Source organism: Sprattus sprattus (assembly GCF_963457725.1).
Source record: "Sprattus sprattus genome assembly, chromosome: 19".
Lineage (NCBI taxonomy): Eukaryota > Metazoa > Chordata > Actinopteri > Clupeiformes > Clupeidae > Sprattus > Sprattus sprattus.
The window spans coordinates 27180313-27199551 of NC_137917.1; the positions used below are offsets into that span (position 1 = coordinate 27180313).

At 45.3% G+C, this 19239-nt stretch overlaps 2 protein-coding genes across 2 annotated transcripts in view; both read right to left on the minus strand.

The window, feature by feature from the left end:
* arhgef1 (Rho guanine nucleotide exchange factor (GEF) 1) overlaps positions 1 to 1432 on the minus strand; it is a gene marked incomplete at its 5' end in the record, with an annotated part of 82461 nt that extends 81029 nt beyond the window's left edge. Inside the window, one exon of the mRNA XM_080858143.1 lies at positions 1358 to 1432. Within this exon, the coding sequence (XP_080714269.1) occupies positions 1358 to 1432 (75 nt within the window). The remainder of the gene's footprint in view (positions 1 to 1357) is intronic.
* A 9667-nt stretch (positions 1433 to 11099) lies between these two features.
* Positions 11100 to 15646, minus strand: LOC308380041 (uncharacterized protein). The gene is made up of 2 exons (XM_080857322.1): positions 14796 to 15646; positions 11100 to 13402 (listed from the first exon to the last, which is right to left on the minus strand). Exons 1-2 carry the CDS (start codon positions 15274 to 15276, stop codon positions 11925 to 11927), a joined length of 1959 nt encoding a protein of 652 aa, XP_080713448.1. The 5' UTR covers positions 15277 to 15646; the 3' UTR covers positions 11100 to 11924.
* Positions 15647 to 19239: the final 3593 nt, after the last annotated feature.

Sequence of the window (19239 nt, forward strand, 5' to 3'; positions counted from 1 at the left end):
CACCCAGTCCCTATACTGTGCCGCCGAGTCTCTTTAGGGTCCCCCCACGTCACTTATTGTGTGATTCTTAAGAAAAAGTGACCCGGCACAGAATAAATGAAAGGACTACACAACACAACAGAGTCAACAAGCCTCCGGTAAGAAACACACTGTGTCAATATTAATCTCCCTGACAGAAGATCGAAAGATAGCATCTGTCACACATCATCCTCTCTCGGTGCTGTCTGGACTGTGGGAGGGAGAGAAGAAGAGAGGGAGAGAGAAAGAGAGAGAGAGAGGGAGAGAGAGAGAGATAGAGAGAGAGGGAGGGAGAGAGAGAGAGTGAGAGAGAGGCTGATGGAGGTATGAATATAGGGGAGTTTTGTGTGGGAGAAAGAGAGAGAGAGAGGGAGAAAGAGAGAGAGAGAGAGAGGGAGAGAGAGAGAGGCTGATGGAGGTATGAATATAGGGAGTTTTGTGTGGGAGAAAGAGAGAGAGAGAGAGAGAGAGGGAGAGAGAGAGAGAGAGAGGCTGATGGAGGTATGAATATAGGGAGTTTTGTGTGGGAGAAAGAGAGAGAGAGAGGGAGAGAGAGAGAGAGAGAGGAGAGAGGCTGATGGAGGTATGAATATAGGGAGTTTTGTGTGGGAGAAAGAGAGAGAGAGAGAGAGAGAGAGAGAGGGAGAGACAGAGAGAGAGAGAGGCTGATGGAGGTATGAATATAGGGAGTTTTGTGTGGGAGAAAGAGAGAGAGAGAGAGAGAGAGAGAGAGAGAGAGAGGCTGATGGAGGTATGAATGTAGGGAGTTTTGTGTGGGAGAAAGAGAGAGAGAGAGAGAGAGAGAGAGAGAGAGAGGGAGAGTGAGGGAGGGAGAGAGAGAGGGAGAGAGAAAGAGAGAGGCTGATGGAGGTATGAATGTAGGGAGTTTTGTGTGGGAGAAAGAGAGAAAGAGAGAGAGAGAGGGAGAAATAAAGAGAGAGAAAGAGAGAGAGAGAGAGAGGCTGATGGAGGTATGAATATTGGGAGTTTTGTGTGGGAGGAAGACGGGCAGGTACAGGAGATGGAGGGTCTGTGGAGGAGAGGGGAAGGTGATGGACACCAGAGGAAGGTGTATTTCCCGTGTGAGTGCAGGGACGACACGTTGCATGTATGGAGAGAACGAGAGGAAGGGGGGGGGGGGGGGGGTGTTGAGGGAGCACACAGGGGATCAGTTTATGCGTTTTATGAGCATCCAATTGCTTTCATTGAGGCGCCATTCTCTCCCTGTCAATTTCCTCGTTGTGCTCTCCATTTAATTTATGTGCGTGTGTGTGTGTGTGTGTGTGTGTGTGTGTGTGTGTGTGTGTGTGTGTGTGTGTTCTCCATTTAATTTATGGACCTTCTGCGTAGTTCTACGGTCATCGGATCCAGGCTGCTCCTCGAGAACCGACCCAGAGGACTCGGAGGACTTCATATTCAATTCACCAGAGGAATGGGTTGTTAATGAACAGCAACACTAATTAAATGGGGTTCAAGGCTGGATTACTGCTGAGGTCAAAAATTAACACAAATTATGAACTCCCGAGATTATGAAATGAGACAACTTCATTTGTCAGAAAAAAACTCTAAATACAGACTTTCATAAACTAAAGAGTGTGTCTATATCCACAACATCTCAGCATCGTCTCTGGCAGACGGCAGGTATAGGTGCCAGAGAGATCAGTGACTGTGGGGAGGAGACACAAAATAGAGTTTTTTGAGGCCTGATGTGACAGACATCCTGTGCACAGTAGAATTATTTTCATAGTTTGTTTTTGATTCCTATACTGAGCTGACCAGGGCCACATGTTCCACAGTGGCTGTGCGTCTTTCCACGAGGTTTAGCAAGAGTGGTTTCATGTTTTTATAAAGGATCATAGAAAACCAAATATATTTGAAATGCAACTTTTTTTTATATAAACGTTTTTGTTGTAGATTCAGTTCCACAGTTGAATTAAATGTGATTTTTTTTTTGTGTTGTTGTAAATCTGTTTCTTGTTCTTTATGGCTCTTTTGAAATGAAGTATCAAATTACATCAATGCCCTTCCATTCCTTTGAGCTATGTCTATTTTGTACCTTTTGAAGAGTAGAGCCTTTATAAAAATCAATACCCACTGGCCATTTAAAGCCCTCTTCATAGCATAAAAGACTGTGAAGCTATCATTAAAGCAATGAAATCTTCCACAAACTAATAGCATCGGGTCTCGTTTGCATTGGGGCACATAATAGGCTTCTGAATCTCTAATGTGTATACATCCTTGTAAGTCGCTTTGGATAAAAGCGTCTGCTAACTGACGAAATTAATTCCTCTCCTGAGTCTGCTGCGGTACTAAAAAAAATAGTCTATATTCCTGCTCCATACACACCTGACTGAAGTCAGTGTCACTGTCATGCTGTTGACTGACATCACATATACCATCCCCTCCCTGTCAATTTCCTCGTTGTGTTCTCCATTTACTCCACCTTTACTGCCTCCTTGTTTGCCAAGTGTACGGAGCGCACATACACAGAGTAAACATACTGTATGCATTCTTCTCTGTGGTTCCCAGGGAAACCAGCCTACCTTCCTACAGTAACTGCTGACCGGTCTTTAGTTCATAGGACCAACACCAGCAGGACCCGTTCAGGTGAGGTAATAACACTGTCATAGTATTTAAAAGTTATCTATCTACTTTATAGTAATATACAGCTCAAGGCCCACATGGAAGATGCACAATACATATTATCAAAATATTACATATAAATATACATACATACATACAATCATAAATACATATAAATACACTAGGAAAGAAGGGCTAAAAAAGGCACTTATGCCTGTGTTCCCAGATCTTAGATGTGTACTTGACTGAGCTGCGGCCAGGGTCTGTCATCAGATCAATTATAACATTTGAAGAGCGGTCCAGCCGACACATAAACTTAAAAGTAAGGTTCCTCAGCAATAATATAATATATACATTTCTTCCTTTTTTACTTCATTTGTGTATTAGCTTCATTGTTGTGTTTTTTCATTGTGCTTGTTCTACTCTCTCCTCCAGTCATCTTGGTTTTTAGTTATTTTTGAACGGTCATGTTTGCTAACTGTGTCTCCGTCTCCGCTCGTGCCTATCAGCCTCTTGCCTTCTGACGCAGTACTTCTCCATTCCATTCTCCATCTCCTCTCCTCTCCTCTCCTCAACTCCCCTCTCCTCTCCTCTCCTCTCCTCTCCTCTCCTCTCCTCACCTCCCCTCTCCTCTCCTCTCCTCTCCTCTCCTCTCCTCTCCTCTCCTCTACTCCCCTCTCCTCCTCTCTCTCCTCTCCTCTCCTCTCCTCAACTCCCCTCTCCTCCCCTCTCTCCTCTCCTCTCCTCCCCTCTCCTCTCTTCTCCTCCCCTCTCCTCTCCTCTCCTCTCCTCCCCTCCCCTCTCCTCTCATCCTCTCCTCCCCTCTCTCCTCTCCTCTCCTCTCCTCTCCTCTCCTCTCTTCTCCTCTCCTCTCCTCTCCTCCCCTCTCCTCTCATCCTCTCCTCCCCTCTCTCCTCCCCTCTCCTCTCCTCTCCTCTCCTCTCCTCTCCTCTCATCCTCTCCTCTCCTCTTTTTTCCCCTTCCTCCACCACAAGTCCAACCACATCCTCCACACGCTCCCTGTTTCCTCCACTGCCTTCTCCTCGCCTCTCTTCCCTTCCTCTTCACTCCCACAGATCCTTGCCTCTTCCACCCGTTCGTCTGTCCACCCCTCCTCCTCCCCCTCCACCCCTCCTCCTCCTTCCCCTCTTCTCCCGCTCCACACACACACACACACACACACACACACACACACTCCCGCTCTTTCCCCTGTGATAAATGAGGCTGTCTGCTGGGTGCAGTTCATATTTACTGAGCAGGGGTGCGCTCACTGTCAGCTCCCTCGCCTCGCCCTCCACAGCTCTATCCCCACGCTAAACAGACACACAGAGCCAAAGGTTAGACTGGGGGCGGAGGAGAGGAGAGGAGAGGCGAGAAGGAGAGAGGGAGAGAGAGGAGGGGGACAAGGAGGAGAGAGAGGAGGGGGAGGAGGGGGACAAGGAGGAGGGAGGGAGAGAGAGGAGAGAGGGAGAGAGAGGAGGGGAGAATGAGGAGAGAGGGAGAGGGAGGAGGGAGGGAGAGAGAGGAGGGGAGAATGAGGAGTGAGGGAGAGAGAGGAGGGAGGGAGAGGGAGGAGGGGAGAATGAGGAGAGAGGGAGAGAGAGGAGGGGAGAATGAGGAGTGAGGGAGAGAGAGGAGGGAGGGAGAGGGAGGAGGGGAGAATGAGGAGTGAGGGAGAGAGAGGAGGGGAGAATGAGGATAGAGGGAGAGGGAGGAGGGGAGAATGAGGATAGAGGGAGAGAGAGGAGGGAGGGAGAGGGAGGAGGGGAGAATGAGGAGAGAGGGAGAGAGAGGAGGGGAGAATGAGGATAGAGGGAGAGGGAGGAGAGAGGGAGGAGGGGAGAAGGATGAGAGAGGGAAAGAGACGAGGGGGAGAGAGAGGGAGAGAGTAGAAGGGGACAAGAAGGATGAGAGAGGGAGAGAGGAAGAGAGGGAGAGAGAGGGAGAGAGTGGAAGGGGACAAGAAGGAGAGAGGGAAAGAGAGGAGAGAGGGAGAGAGGGGCCCAGAGTGGCCGCAGTGCCGTAATTTGGCAGCCGTGGAGGTCTCAAGTAGCTACCTGTGATGTTAGTGGCAGGGCTGGGGCAAGAAGGCAGGGTGGGAATATAGCACAGGTTGGGGTCGTTTGCGTTGGGTCGTTTGCGTTACGTTTGTGGGGTAAATGCAGAATGACGAACTTTGTTTTTTCCAATGCTGACCTCCTCCATTTACTTCTGCTAACTATTACCCCCCCCCCACACACACACACAAACACACCTTCTCCACCAACACACACACGCACACACACGCACACACCTTCTCCACCAACACACACACGCACACACACGCACAGACACACATACACGTACACACACACACACACACACACACACATACACATACACACACACACACACACACACACACACACACACACAGACACAGACACAGACACAGACACAGACACACACACACACACACACACACACACACACACACACACACACACACACACACACACACACACACACACACACACACACACACCACCTGGACCATCTCACTTCCCCAGTGCCTCAGATCTCTTAGCTGCAACCACCACAGCTCTGGGCCATCTCGGCCCTGCAATCAACACTGGCTATTACTGCCTCTCATTCTGGACAAACAGCGGCAAAATTATACTCCGCTTCATTTGTGTCCTCACACACAGTTTACACACACAAAACACACACACACACACACACACACACACACACACACACACACACACACACACACAAGGTTTACACAAACAAAATACACAAAACAGATTACACACACACACACACACATACAAGGTTTACACACACAAAATACACACACACTCACACACACAAATGCACACACACACAAAATACACACACACACAAGCACTCTCTGTCTCGCTCACAAGAGGGGTGTTTATAAGGACCAAAGAAGCTGACCTGTGCGTTTGACCCCCTCATGAATGAGAGAAGTGGATATGGGCTGGCCTGAGCCCAAAGGGACGCAGAGAGGAGCACGGCTAAGCCCCTCTGGACCCCGGCAGACGCTGGGCTCTTCCCACACACACACACACACACACACACACACACACACACACACACACACACGCACACACGCACACACACACACACACACACACACACACAGATGCTGGGCTCTTCCCACACACACTGACCTCCGGGGCCACTCGGAGCCAGAGGCAGCGTTGCGTGACGACACGAGTGACATTGGCGCGGCTATTCAGCAACGTGTTCCTCCCTGCCAAATTGACAAAAGCATAGACAGTAAATATGGCCAAAATTGGATGGCGCAAATTACATACACTATCCCTGCCACAACAGAAAAAAAAAAGACATACTAGATTTTTATGGGATCCAATGTTGGGGTAATTCAATTTTCCCCTTTGAACCCGAGAGCCGACTGGCTGTCAATCAAAACAAAAACAAAACATTTTTCGTAAGTCATTTAAGATAACATGCTACATCCTTGATGTATTTAGTAGGGCTACAATGCAATACATGTTTCCCTTATTGAAACTCATTCATGGCTACTGTTAGGCTATCATATACCGCTATACCCTTATCTTTATATATCATTACCACGTCAAGCACACTTTAAAGTGTGAACACCAGTAAGAGGTCAAAGGTGACTGACTGAACTATGGAAAAAAGACTCTTAAGGTCACATTAAACTACTGTGTGCGTAGCCTCATGAGGAAATAAAAAACACAGTTACTGAAAATTCTACCCATCTGTCAAATTGTACAAAAGGAGATTTTTTTAGATTCCACCAGGTTGATGAACATACAGCACGGATGTCAACAACCCCCTAATCCCTCCCCCCCAACAACTAAAAAACTAAACACATGCTTATTTATTCTTGGAGAGGTTCGTCGTGGAACGTGCAACACGCTCGGCGTGCCCTCGGGCTCGTGCAAGGAGCGGCGCGTGAGGGAGAGAGAAAACGCACGAGAAACAGATGGCACTGCTTCTCACCTCAAATTCCCAGTTGCCTCTGTGGACAGCTATCTGTTTCCCCCTGGTGCCCCAAAGAAGGAACTACTCCCATTAGCAGACCCCGGTGACAGGCCCAGCGGGGTAACTTATCTGCATTACGGCCGCTCAAGGGGACAAACGGTGTCACATCCTCCCAGTATGATCGTAAGCAGAAGGACGGTGACGTGCCGTTAAAAATCTCCATAGGCATTTGCCCTCATGTTTGGCGGATGCATATGCTCTTTTCCTCCTTGATGACCTGATCTCGAACTGTCCATCTTCCTTCAGTGCTCCCATTGAAACTCCCGAAAACATGTTTGGTGCGCAATCTATCTCAATTTAAAAAAAATCTATTACCTTTCTTTGTACGGCTGGCTCTCGCCGGCACCCGATCTTTAAGAACCGCGCTTGTTCTAACAATTATTACTATGACTACGGCGACACAGAGACAGAGAATTAAAGAATACACTGTGCCCATTCATCTCTCCCACCCTCCCCCTCACCAAGACATCAGGCCGGCTAAATGAAAAATGGACACGCTTTAAGAAGTATTGATTCCAGCTTTAAACAAAGGTACACTCAATATTATTTAGCCCTAAATACATCTTTGTTATCTGTGTTGGAGTGCCAGTTACGGCCTGGTCCTCGTAATCACAGACATAAAAATAATAGGCCAATTCCCCATGTATTAACCGAGACAGGCTTGTTTTGGGGCCTTGACCGAGTGATCCATCTCCACCATCTCGTCGCCGTGGAGATAGAGGATGTGTGACAGAACGTCTGCGGGCCTCGGTTGAAGTTTGTTGCCAAGAGCGACGTTCTTCTCCTTTTAAATTCATGAGGCTCATATCTACTCTATGCAGAAAGATACATATTAATCAGGAAATGATTCTTACATTAACACAAACATCATATAAGAAGCTTGGGGACTGAACAAAAGATATTAATGAATAATTACTTATTTATTAATACTATTCAGTATTACTGAATGAAATAAAGATTATCAGTGGATGAAGTTGTTAACTGAAAATGTTAATGTTTATCTAATTTGTATTTTGCCTATAAAAAATGAGAAGGCAATAAAAGCATGCAATATATTGTTTTACCCGATTGATTTCAGCTGAACTGGGACAAAAGATCGTCTCTGGCATTCAGACTCAGACATGCCCACCACAGACGCACCTCACTTCCCTTAAATGTGTTACAGTGTAGCTGCCCACTGGACCAGATACCCAAACCACACTGCTTTGCACTGATTAAACAATTTCAGTGGACAATACAACTGTAAGATCAAAGATTTTGAAAAGACCCATGAGGTAATTTTTTTGAAGAGAGATAATTGGGTATTAACATTTCAGATCCGAGATTATTGAATTCCCTGATGTGCAAAAAGCATCTTTAAATAAAACTTAGGGCCTAGTGGTTAGGGACACGTTGGTATTGGAGGTTTCTGTTCTTAATATTCTCAGTGTCAATCTCAGAAGTATGAACCCGGGTTAATGTAAGAGAAGAGGTTGGGGTTGTAAGACCCCCCTGAGATTAGGAACCTGGATTACGAGGCCAGGCTTCCTCATGTTATATGGTTCATTTACATGTGCCCAAGTAGTATATGAATGCCTCAGCCATAAGCAATGGCTCACTTATATTAGAGCCAGGTCTTCAGGCTTCCTGTGAGACGGATTGCTAAACTATTCCAGTACCTTCCATGACAGCTTTGAGGAATAAAGGAGTCTGTGATGAATCTGTTTACCTCATGAAGGAAGATGCATTATTTGAATGTGTGTATTGTACATTCCACAAAACGAAGATAAGAAACTGCAGTGACTTTGGTTTTTATTATTTTCCTTTTCCTAACCTATTCTGTCGTAAGTGCTGGGCATCCAGACAACTTGACATTCCCACTCGCTTGTGAAATGGGTGACGTTAACACCAAGGCAGCATGCTATGGGCGGGTTTTAGGGTAAAACGGTGGGGTCATTGGCTCAATAGTAGAAACGCAAATGGTTTTGTTCTCGCGCTTGAGGCCTCAGGCCATTAGCCCCGGTTGGCCTCAAGATAGCCCTCGCTCACACTGCCTAATAGCCAATCATGGCCCTAGCTCACACTGGCCTGATAGCCAATCACGGCCCTAGCTCACACTGGCCTGATAGACCTAGCTCACACTGGCTTGATAGCCAATCACGGCCCAAGCTCACACTGGCCTGATAGCCAATCACGGCTATTGGTAACTCCAACATTCTCTTTCCATACAGTTCTACAGTCCTTAGAAAACTCCATTTCCCTGCTGCCTTATGTATGATTCTGTCAAATTTGTCCACCTCTGAAATAGCAACTTCATACACAGTCAAAGGCCACATAATACATGGCAAAAGCCCAACCTGCAAGCACTACAATTTCAATTTACCAAGCAAGAAGGTCTTCAATTGTATTGTTAACAATGAATTCTGTTCTTTAACCTGTTCTCTGTCACTCAACATAGAATTGTACAACCTCCAACCTTATCTCATTATCAATATAAAACCTCTCTTCCACCAGTTTTCCCTTACTGATAGATACACTTCGACTGGGTATCACTTTTATCCTTGCCCATATCAGATGTCATTCAAACTGGTTAACAGCTGAAGGGTTCATGGAGTAGTTGTTGCAAACATCGCCATGTCATCCATATAAGCTTGGATGGGAGGAAACCGGGTGTTGTCCTGCAGCATCTCACCATCAATAATCTATTTAGATGCCCTTATAATTACCACCATTGCCATTGTGAAAGCCAACGGTGAAACGTTGCATCCAGCCATGATGCCAATCTCCAGGACATGGTGAAGTTACTTGTGTTGGAGTACAACTGAATATCCTCAATATATGCCTATGACTGACTAGCGCTGAAATCTTCTCAGGGACCTGAACGTAACTGAATGTCTTCTGCAGCAGACTGTGTGCCACCGACCCAAAGGCATTAGTGAGGTCCAAAAACACCACACTGAGGTCTCTGGCTTCTGTTCTGTCGTTGCTGCCTGGATTTGATGCCAAATCATCTTACCATGTTCCAAACATCCAGAAAATCCTAGCATTCCTGTTTTCTGCACAGAAATATTTATCAAGCTATTTGCCTTCTAATAGGAGACCACCATCCCTGCTAAAGAACATCTTTCCTTCCACATTAAGAGGAGTGAAGACTGAAAATGTCTCTATGGTCACGGCGGTCTTCTCTTTTGGAATTAAAATACAACCTACCTGACACCTCATCTTTGGAATTAATCTTTCTTCCCATATAATCAGTGGTGTAGTCCAGGGTATAACCAGGTATACGGAGTATACCTACTTATTTTTCAGTCAGCATTGAGTATACCCACTTTTCAAAACAGGGCGTTTATCCTGTGCTGTATGGGCTGCTAAAAAAAATTAAGAGTATACCCACTTCTCCAGGGACCACTACACCACTGCATATAATCACTTTAAGATTCCATAGCTACTTGAAAACATCAGGTGCTCCTTTACAGACATGATACTCTAAGGTACCCCATTAGGGCCGGGAGCCGACGCAGCCCCTGCACACATCAGGAAACTGCCCTGTATGCTAGATGGGCAGTCCACCCCGGCACAGAAATATTGACTTCAAAACAGTATATTGGATGAGACTGACAGCTGACTGATGAGATTCTGTTTCTTGTTTTATCAACCAAGATGTCTCAGCCTCAGAGAAAACTGTTGAGACATGATTTGCAACCATGCTTATCATTCGTTTAAACAATCAACATTCAACACATTCAACACATTAAAAAAGTTCTGTCTCCTCTCTATATGTCTGCAATCTCCCAACATTCCAAGACTACACGATATAGACCCCCTTGTCACACCACATTTTCTAAATACACTGCCCATCAGATGTTTCCCCAACTGAAGGTGATATCACACCAGGCAATGAACAGGAGAGAGCACTGCGTGGAGGGAACCAAGAGAGCACAGCAGACAGAGATACAAACACAGTGTCACTGGCTGAAGGACGTCTAGCGTACCTAACCAAGCTAGTGATAGTAGCAGATCCAACCAGTGGGCTAGCAAACACAAACGGTAGTCTGCGTTGAATTTAAATTTGCTTTGTGTACACAATAGGCAAAGCATTTCAACAACCGAGGCCTGCATTGTTATAGTTAACGTTTTTTTTTTTATATAATTAATGATTGGGCCAATTATTAATGAATCAGTGATTTTTATGTATACTACCATTTAATACAATCTATTGTTGCAATACAAAGTATAAAGAAAAAGGAAGGAAAACTAGAACCAAGAAAATAGTATTAGAACCTTTACCTAAGTCCATGGGGTCAACTTATTGATAAATACTAGTAACACGATAATTCCCAACTACTTGCTCTATGAACAGTAAATATAAAACAAGAACAAAAAAAGGGTTTGTCAAGATGGGCCCCTCATGTTTATTTCATTTCATAATCATAAATACGATACAAAATTCAAACAATCATCACTCCTCTCTCCACCTCAATCTGACAGGAATAAATTACGCAGCTTTTGGATGTAAGCACTTATAACTAAGCCATTACAATGCACACTGTAGTCAAAGCTCTGCATGTCATAGCAGTAATAGTTAGGATATAATCATATGAGCAGCAGATTAAATGACAGTTGATCACTGGGATGAACACAGCATCAGGCCTCAGGTCGGCCAGAAGTACCGTCATCTGCGGCAAATTCACAATCATCTCCACATTTGGTATTTCAAACAATCAATGCTTTGGTGTTGTGGTAAGTGATCACTGTCATGCAACAATGGGAACATTAACATCAACACCAAAACTGCGAGGAAGTCAACCTCAACCCTACTCTACTTGTTAGTAAGTTACTGCATATATTTATAAATTAACCTGTTATTTTGTTTTTACCAGTTCATAAGGGATGGCCAAATCCCACCTGCCTTTGTGAGATCAGAAAAGGCCTCCAACATCCGTGGTCAGATAGGGCACACACTCACTGAAACCGATATTGGAACAATCCCAAAGTGCAAATCAGCAATCCTGTCAGTAATCACTTCAAGGACAAATTGGGATTTATTGCTTAACTTTACTCCCAATGCTCTATATATTTTAATATTCAGTGCTTTCGGACAGGAGGCATCATTAGCAGAATTCATGCTGTTAGTGTCAGTCATTGTTTAAAAATAGTGAGGAGTGTAGTCAAAGTAGAGCCTTGAATCGTAACAATAAATAATATGCCTGTTCCAGGGGCCCTCTGGTATCCCGGTTCTCCAGCCCTTGAGTGACCAGTGACCATATCACCACGATGCCCACAGCCCTTTGCCCAGCCCTCGTGCCTCAGTGGCTCTTGCGGATGTGCCCGCTCAGGTGGTGTGCCCGGCTGAAGGTGAGCGGGCAGTGTGGGCACAGGTAGGGCCTCTCCCCGGTGTGCGTACGCATGTGGGTCTTCAGGTGGTGCACCATCAGGAAGTTCTTGCCGCACTCCTGGCAGGCGTAGGGCCGCAGGCCCGTGTGGCTGCGCCGGTGTTTGCCCAGGTCGCCCGAGTTGTTGTAGCGGCGCGGGCAGTCGGGGCACGCGTACGGCTTCTCCCCTGTGTGCGTGCGCTTGTGCTTGGTCAGGTCTCCTGACTGGGCGAAGCTCTTGTCGCACTCGCCGCACACGTACGGCCTCTCTCCGGTGTGAGTGCGCTGGTGGTTCTTCAGGTGCGCCACGCGGGTGAAGCGTTTGCCGCAGGTAGTGCAGTGGTACGGCCGCTCGCCCGTGTGCACGCGCAGGTGCTTCTTCAGCACGCCGGCGTCGCCGAACTTGCGTCCGCACTCGCCGCACTGGTGCGTCTTTTCTTGGCTGTGGATGCGCTGGTGCACGCGCAAGTTGCCCATGATGGCGAAGTCCTTGCCGCAGTCGGCGCAGCGGAACGGCTTCTCACCCGAGTGGCTGCGCAGGTGGTTGCGCAGCTCTGTGCGGTGGCTAAAGCTGTGGCCACACTCGGTGCAGGGGAAGGGCTTGAGGCCCGTGTGTGTGAGCAGGTGCGAGTTGAGGTGCGTCATGCGGCCGAAGCGCTTGGCGCAGTGCGGGCAGGCAAAGGGCCTCAGGCCTGAGTGGATGCGCGCGTGCTTGTGCAGGCTGCTGCTGTCTTTGAAGCGCCGGCCGCAGTCGGAGCACACGCATGGCCTCTCGCCCGTGTGCGAGCGCATGTGGATGCGCATGCTCTGCATCGTCCGGTAGCTCTTGCCACAGTCGGGGCACGGAAAGAGCAGCTCCTTGCAGTCGGGACCGCTTTCAGCTGGACCTTTGCTGTCTGCGTCTGCATCTGCGTCTGCGATCGCATCTGCACTATCAGCGTCCACTTCGGTTTTGGCTTTCGACTCCACCGGGGCCCCTGGCAGTTGGCAGAGGTGCGGCCCCTGGCCCCAGGTCCCCGCGAAGCTCTTCCCGCAGCGTGCGCAGCTGAGCTGGCCGTCTGCGCAGACCGTCTGCAGCCTGTGCCAGCGGACGCAGTGCTTCTGGAGGCTGGCCAGGTAGTGGAAGCTGCGGGCGCACTGGGGGCAGGTGTGGCGCTTGCGGGGCGGGGGAGCGAGGGGCTTGGGGTGAGCCTGCCGCTCGTGGGCCTGGAGCTGCCGCAGGGTGAAGAAGCGGCTGCTGCAGCGGGCGCACTGGACCATCTGCTGAAGGCCCTCGGGAGCCTCGGACGCCTGCTTCTCCAGGAGGGCGTGGTACTCCAGCTGATGGGTCCACTTCAGGTGCTTGTCCAGGTAGGAGCAGTCGGTGAAGGACATGGAGCAGTGTGCACAGGGGAAGAACTGACCAGAGTGGACTGTGAGTGAAGAGGAAAAAAAAACATATTTATGAGAATTGTATTCAAATTCATTCAATGTTATTCCTTCAGTATATATAAATACTTAATTGTATTAGTTGTTACACTTCAATATTTCTGAGAATTCTGTCAGCTTTGATTAGAAGTTTTTAATTTTTACGACATAGTCCAAGGGATCTGTAAACAGACACACACAAATAAAAGGCACATTCTCATTGAAGCACAGGTCATTCGTCCCGTACTAAAGATAACCGGATGTTTTGCTTCTTCAATAAAGCTGATCGTCTTTTTAACAACTTAATTTTGGGTGTCCCTGACCCTGAGCAGCCTGTGGAATGTTTTCATACGATGTCCAAAACATTTGGAAATATATTTTCAACCTCTTTTCGCACAGCAAAAAAGCCTACAGGAGGAACATCTATGTGTATCAATGTAAAAGAGGCGTGTACAAGAAGGGTGTATGGGACTCGTCTGTACAGTTGTGTTTTCCTGGGCTCTTAGGGGTGGAGTTTGCTGGCAGTCTCGGGAGCATTGTAAGCCTACACTGAACGCTGATGATGAGGCTCTACTAATAATACTAATAATAATAATAATACATTTTATTTAAAGGGCGCCTTTCAAGAAACCCAAGGTCGCCTTACAACAGTGAATAAAACATTGAATAATACATAATACAGCAACAACTTCAGTTGGCAGGACCTTTACAGGTTATCAGACTAATATCTCCTCGCTATCAACGTAAAGAGCCAAGGGCTGTGTAAAAGACTGATGACTAGGTCCAGGGTCGCTGAGGGCCGTTTGGGTGCCCTGGACAGAAGAGCTTTCTGGGGTGCTGGAGTTGCACCACAAACTGGTGTTAGCCTATACAACCTTCTTAGAATAAGCCACACTCTCTAACTTCCATGCTGGCTTGCTTTATAGTTTAACACATAGAATAGGCTCCTAACATCAAGCCTATAATGTCTTTAGCTTAACATTTAACTTTGACATGTTTTGTCTGGTATGCATGAATTAAGTAGGCTTATGTTTCAGTATTCACATTGAAATATGCTCGAAAGATGCAAGAGGGCATCTCAGTTTTTCTTTTTCTCTTCACTGCTCCCAACTCTGGTTGCCTCTCAGGCATTCTGGCTCTTTGGTTAACTGTAGCCAACAACCTTCATATAGTCACTATGAGTGAGAGAGGTACACACACACACAGAGGAAGGGCACCACGTTTATGCTATTATTTTGTTCAAATATATAGCCAATATTAGTTTAATAATGTAGTAGTCTGACAAATAGATTGTATATTATTATTATCTATTTAAATGTATTTTCAGGAATGTATTGTAGGTGCTTTGGGTGCAGCCCATGGCATGATCTGCGTGTGTGTGGTCCGGACTGGTCCTACCTGTAGCCAATGACGCACCATCCTCAGCTGCCTCCAGCTTGACGTCTTGATCTCCTTCATCTTCTGTCTTAACAGGCTTTAGATCTGTCTCCCCTGGCTGCGGGATCTCGAAGTCGGATTCTGGCTCTGTTTTTATTTTCACAGCCCACACACTCATCCCCTCACAGTCCGGTTCCAGCTTGGGAGAGATGGCTTCCAAGGGACAGGTCTCTGCAGATGTCACCTCTTCTTTGATTGTCTGCGTCTCATCGTGACTTGGTTCTTCTTTAATTCGGATACCGTGAGAAATGCGACTGCCAACACTAGCCACGGTGTAGACACGGGCAGGGTTTCGCTTGTTTTCGCACTTGACAAGTTCATCTACTTGAGGCGAGCGTTCTAACTTCACACGTACTTCAAGATTGTCTTTGAGGCCTGTAATGCCACTAGCTTTAAGTAGCGTTTTTTCCGCTGAGGTGACATTCATTTTTCTGCTTAACATTTTGAACAACGACTGCTAACTACTGTCGCATGTTCCGTGCACCTAGCCGAATAAATTATAACAGACAAACATGACCAGCTCAAGTTAGCTTGGCTAATTACCCTTAGTAATGAAAATGGGCAAGGTGTTATCCTTGAGACAAAAAGATTAAAAGTGCCAGACCATGTGCATCGAAAACTTCACAGAAAAGAACATACTATACCCCATAAGGGCATTAGAAAAAACTCGACACAACGAAACTCGGCTTGCTAATTAAGTGTGTGTACAGCACAGACAGGGACTGTCATTCTGTAGCTAATAAGTAGCGTTAGCTAGCTAGCATAGCTGAACAAAGTATTGTCAGACTACTGATCTAGCAAGCAAGCAAGAAACCATCCAATGTCTCACAGCCAGCCGTCCCTTCTTCACGCATTGCAATGGCACTGGAAGAAGAAACACCATGACTCTTCATGGTAACTGTTAGTTTTTGTGTAATAATGTACCTGGCATAATCTGTCAAATAAAAACCTCCTGTGCACTCCTACCACCTGATCAAGTGTTGATACCGGAAGGTCTGTCTTTGCCTGCGTCGCGTCTCACAATACGCATGTGACGTTCAGCCAACCATGTCGTTCTGCTGTTGTGACGATGAGGGGGTGGGGGACTAGTAACTACCGTACTTAGTCCAGCAACTGCAAATGTCTAATATAACAATATAGTTCAGTTAGTAAAGTAAATCATTGGTTTAATTCTTCTCACGGCAAAATTGCCGACAGAGTCGAATAAGCTCCTTTATAGGTCGTTACCCTTTTTCACAATTGGACTGTCCTACAATAGTATAATACCCAAAACATAATATTGGTGTTTTTTTATGATATGAATATATTGAGAGAATTACACCAAGCATCTGTGTTAGGGCATTTTTTGCATCTTTTGTTGTAGATGGAAAGGAAGTGAGAAAGAAAACAGACCGAAAGACAAGGCTGCAGAGTAAAACAAACATTTTAGTGTTTTAAATGATCTGCCGACTGCAGAACGGGACAGAAATCAGGCATAAAACAACCATCAACAGTTTCTTCCAACAAGCTTACCAATGGAATGTACAAAAATGAGAGAAATAAAAAGCACAGTGGCAAACAACACAACATATCAATAATACAATCCAAACAAACACAGAAACACCAACTACGTACAGTATATATAACTATGTACAGAATATATGTATATGTATGTAAATATATAGTATACCAAGAAAGTACACAGTACATACATAATTAAAAGATAATAATATTACATTTTAAATAATTAACTTTAAGATTCTGGCTATATTTTCAGATGATAGGAGGTTGCTTTGATATGGTTGGTAAGAGTGAGATCTGAGTCTGTTAGAATGCCAAGTTTTCGGACTTGGTCTTTGGTCTTTAGGCTAAATCTTAAATCAAGGTGATTACTAATGCTTATTCTCGTCTCTTTTTTTGCCAATCACAATAATCTGGGTTTATGCTCACTGTTTTATGCTTATTGAAGAACATTTTGGCTCATCCAATTATGTATTTGCTCTAAACATTGTCAGTGTTTTCTGGGCTGTAGTCATCAGTCTGATATTTACCAGCATGACCTCACTCTCGGTTAGTAAGTAGTTAGTATCATCTGCATTACTATTGTAATCAATGTTGTTATTCTATAGAATTTAACACAAAGGCATCATAAAGAGATTGAACAAAAGATGATGAATTAGTATTCAGCCGTTTATCATTAAACAGTTTTATAAGTGCTGTTGAAGCACTGGAGTGAGGATGGAAGCCTGATCAAAATTTGTCAAAATGACCACTTGAGTTTAAAAAAAAAATTGTTGAGTTGACTGAAAACAATCACCGAGGACACACATCTATAGTTGTTTAAAGCAGCAATACGGATATTTGCTCCAAAAATAGTTAGCTGCCTACCTGAAAGGCATGCAAAAACCTTGCAAACACCAGCAACAGTCCAGCTGACACTGATAGAAGCTTGCCACCACACTAAATTATGTGTTTTGGTAGTTTAGCTGTCAATGTCATGCATGAGAAAGCTTTTCTTCCATTTTTGCAGGGTGTACCAGCCCGTTACACAGAACTAGATAGTGCATATCCTGGATGGCTAGCAGAGAAGACACAGGTGTTAATCTGTCCTTCACATGACCATATGTTTTCAAAATGAATTTGAGGATGGTACCGAAACTAGTTGCCTATAAAACCAAATCTCAAAAAGTGTCAAATTGTTGCATAGTGTTACTTAACACAAAGGCATCAGAGTTCTCAATTTGAGGGGTGGTTTAATGGCGGATGTTTTTAGTGACTTTGGAGAGATGCCTGATAGCAGTGGGCCATTCATTATTTGCTGCAAATCAGTTTTTACAAATAGTTTTAAAAACACTCAGACGGCAGTGTGTCGCAACACCTCTAGAGTTTAGGCCATGGACTCTGGTTGGGACCTTCAGTCAAAGTGATGTCAAAAACAATCCATAAAATGTTGCACTAAACCAGTGGTTCTTAACCTGGGTTCGATCGAACCCCAGGGGCTCGTTGAGTCACTCTCAGGGGTTCGGCAGGAGTCAAGACACACACAGTATAGCGCGGTCCACACTAGCAATGTCAAGACGTTTTTTACCTACGTTTTGAAGAAATCGTATTTAATTTTTCAAATACGAAGAGTTCGGCGAATGCCCTGATGAAGCTTGCAGGGTTCAGTACCTCCCATAGGGTTAAGAACCACTGCACTAAACGGAATGGGGCTGAATCTTTAATACGTTTAGGAGTGCAGTAAGTCATGCTGTACTCTGAGGAATGATAAAGGAATGTTAAAATGGCACCTTCAACAGGATAGACTGATGCGTAGGCTAGCCTTTCAATGGACATATGTGCCCACCATGTCTTAACCCTGTGAATCCTGACACATCAAATAACAGTCAGAAAATATTTTTTTGTGTGTGTTTATTATACTTTTTTAATTTTTTACAAAATACAAAAAATTGTCATCATTTCCATATATTACATCATATTTGATTAATCGGGTCTTAATGGCAATTTATTAATAACAACGTTTATTTTAGTAACAAAAATTGCATTTAATTGGGCTTAGTTCATGTTTTCTCTAAACTGGAAACTTTATAAAACCTTTTTATTTGGCCTTGTGGTAGGCAATAAAACAATTTCTGTCCTTGTTCAGGCAAAGATGGACTTTGCATTTCCCACAGTACACGTGTGAGAAGTGATTGCCGGTGCAGTACTTGCATCTCTGTCGAGTTCCCCACGCGGGGAAATGATCCATGCCGTCTTTCCTCACGTCCGGAGGGACACTGGAGTTGGGCCTCTTACGAGGGGGTGTGGCGTGCGCTTCCGGAGAGGAAAGTGGTCTGCCACACCTGGTTTTGCCATCTGAAATTACAAAAACCAAGGACTTGTTTTTGTGAAAACCAAGAGAAAAAGACAATAGCAGAGAGCCATTGTAGCATCCAAGTGATTATCAAGAGAACAGGTGACAATTCAATCTTCAAATTAGTTTAACTAAATAATCAGAACAGTGTATTGGCCACTGTAGTCGGCATTACGCAGATTGCATCATGAGTTGCAATACAATGTCGTCTGAGGATTTACAGATTTTCTTCTTTCTGTGTATCATTTCTGTGTATTGATCTTTTACGAGTGGCAGTGTACTATCGAAGGGGCATTTGTTTGTGTATTGATCTTTTAGGTGTGGCAGTGTACTATCGAAGGGGCATTTGTTTGTGTATTGATCTTTTAGGTGTGGCAGTGTGCTATCGAAGGGGCATTTGTTTGTGTATTGATCTTTTAGGTGTGGCAGTGTACTATCGAAGGGGCATTTGTTTGTGTATTGATCTTTTAGGTGTGGCAGTGTACTATCGAAGGGGCATTTGTTTGTGTATTGATCTTTTAGGTGTGGCAGTGTACTATCGAAGGGGCATTTGTTTGTGTATTGATCTTTTAG

Bases quoted from the DNA above. Each gene is read 5' to 3' on its own strand.
- LOC308380041 (XM_080857322.1), bottom strand. From the start codon at position 15,276: ATGTTAAGCAGAAAAATGAATGTCACCTCAGCGGAAAAAACGCTACTT. The intron at 13,403-14,795 runs GTAGGACCAGTC...CTTCACTCACAG, and splicing joins TGGTGCGTCATTGGCTACAG to TCCACTCTGGTCAGTTCTTC.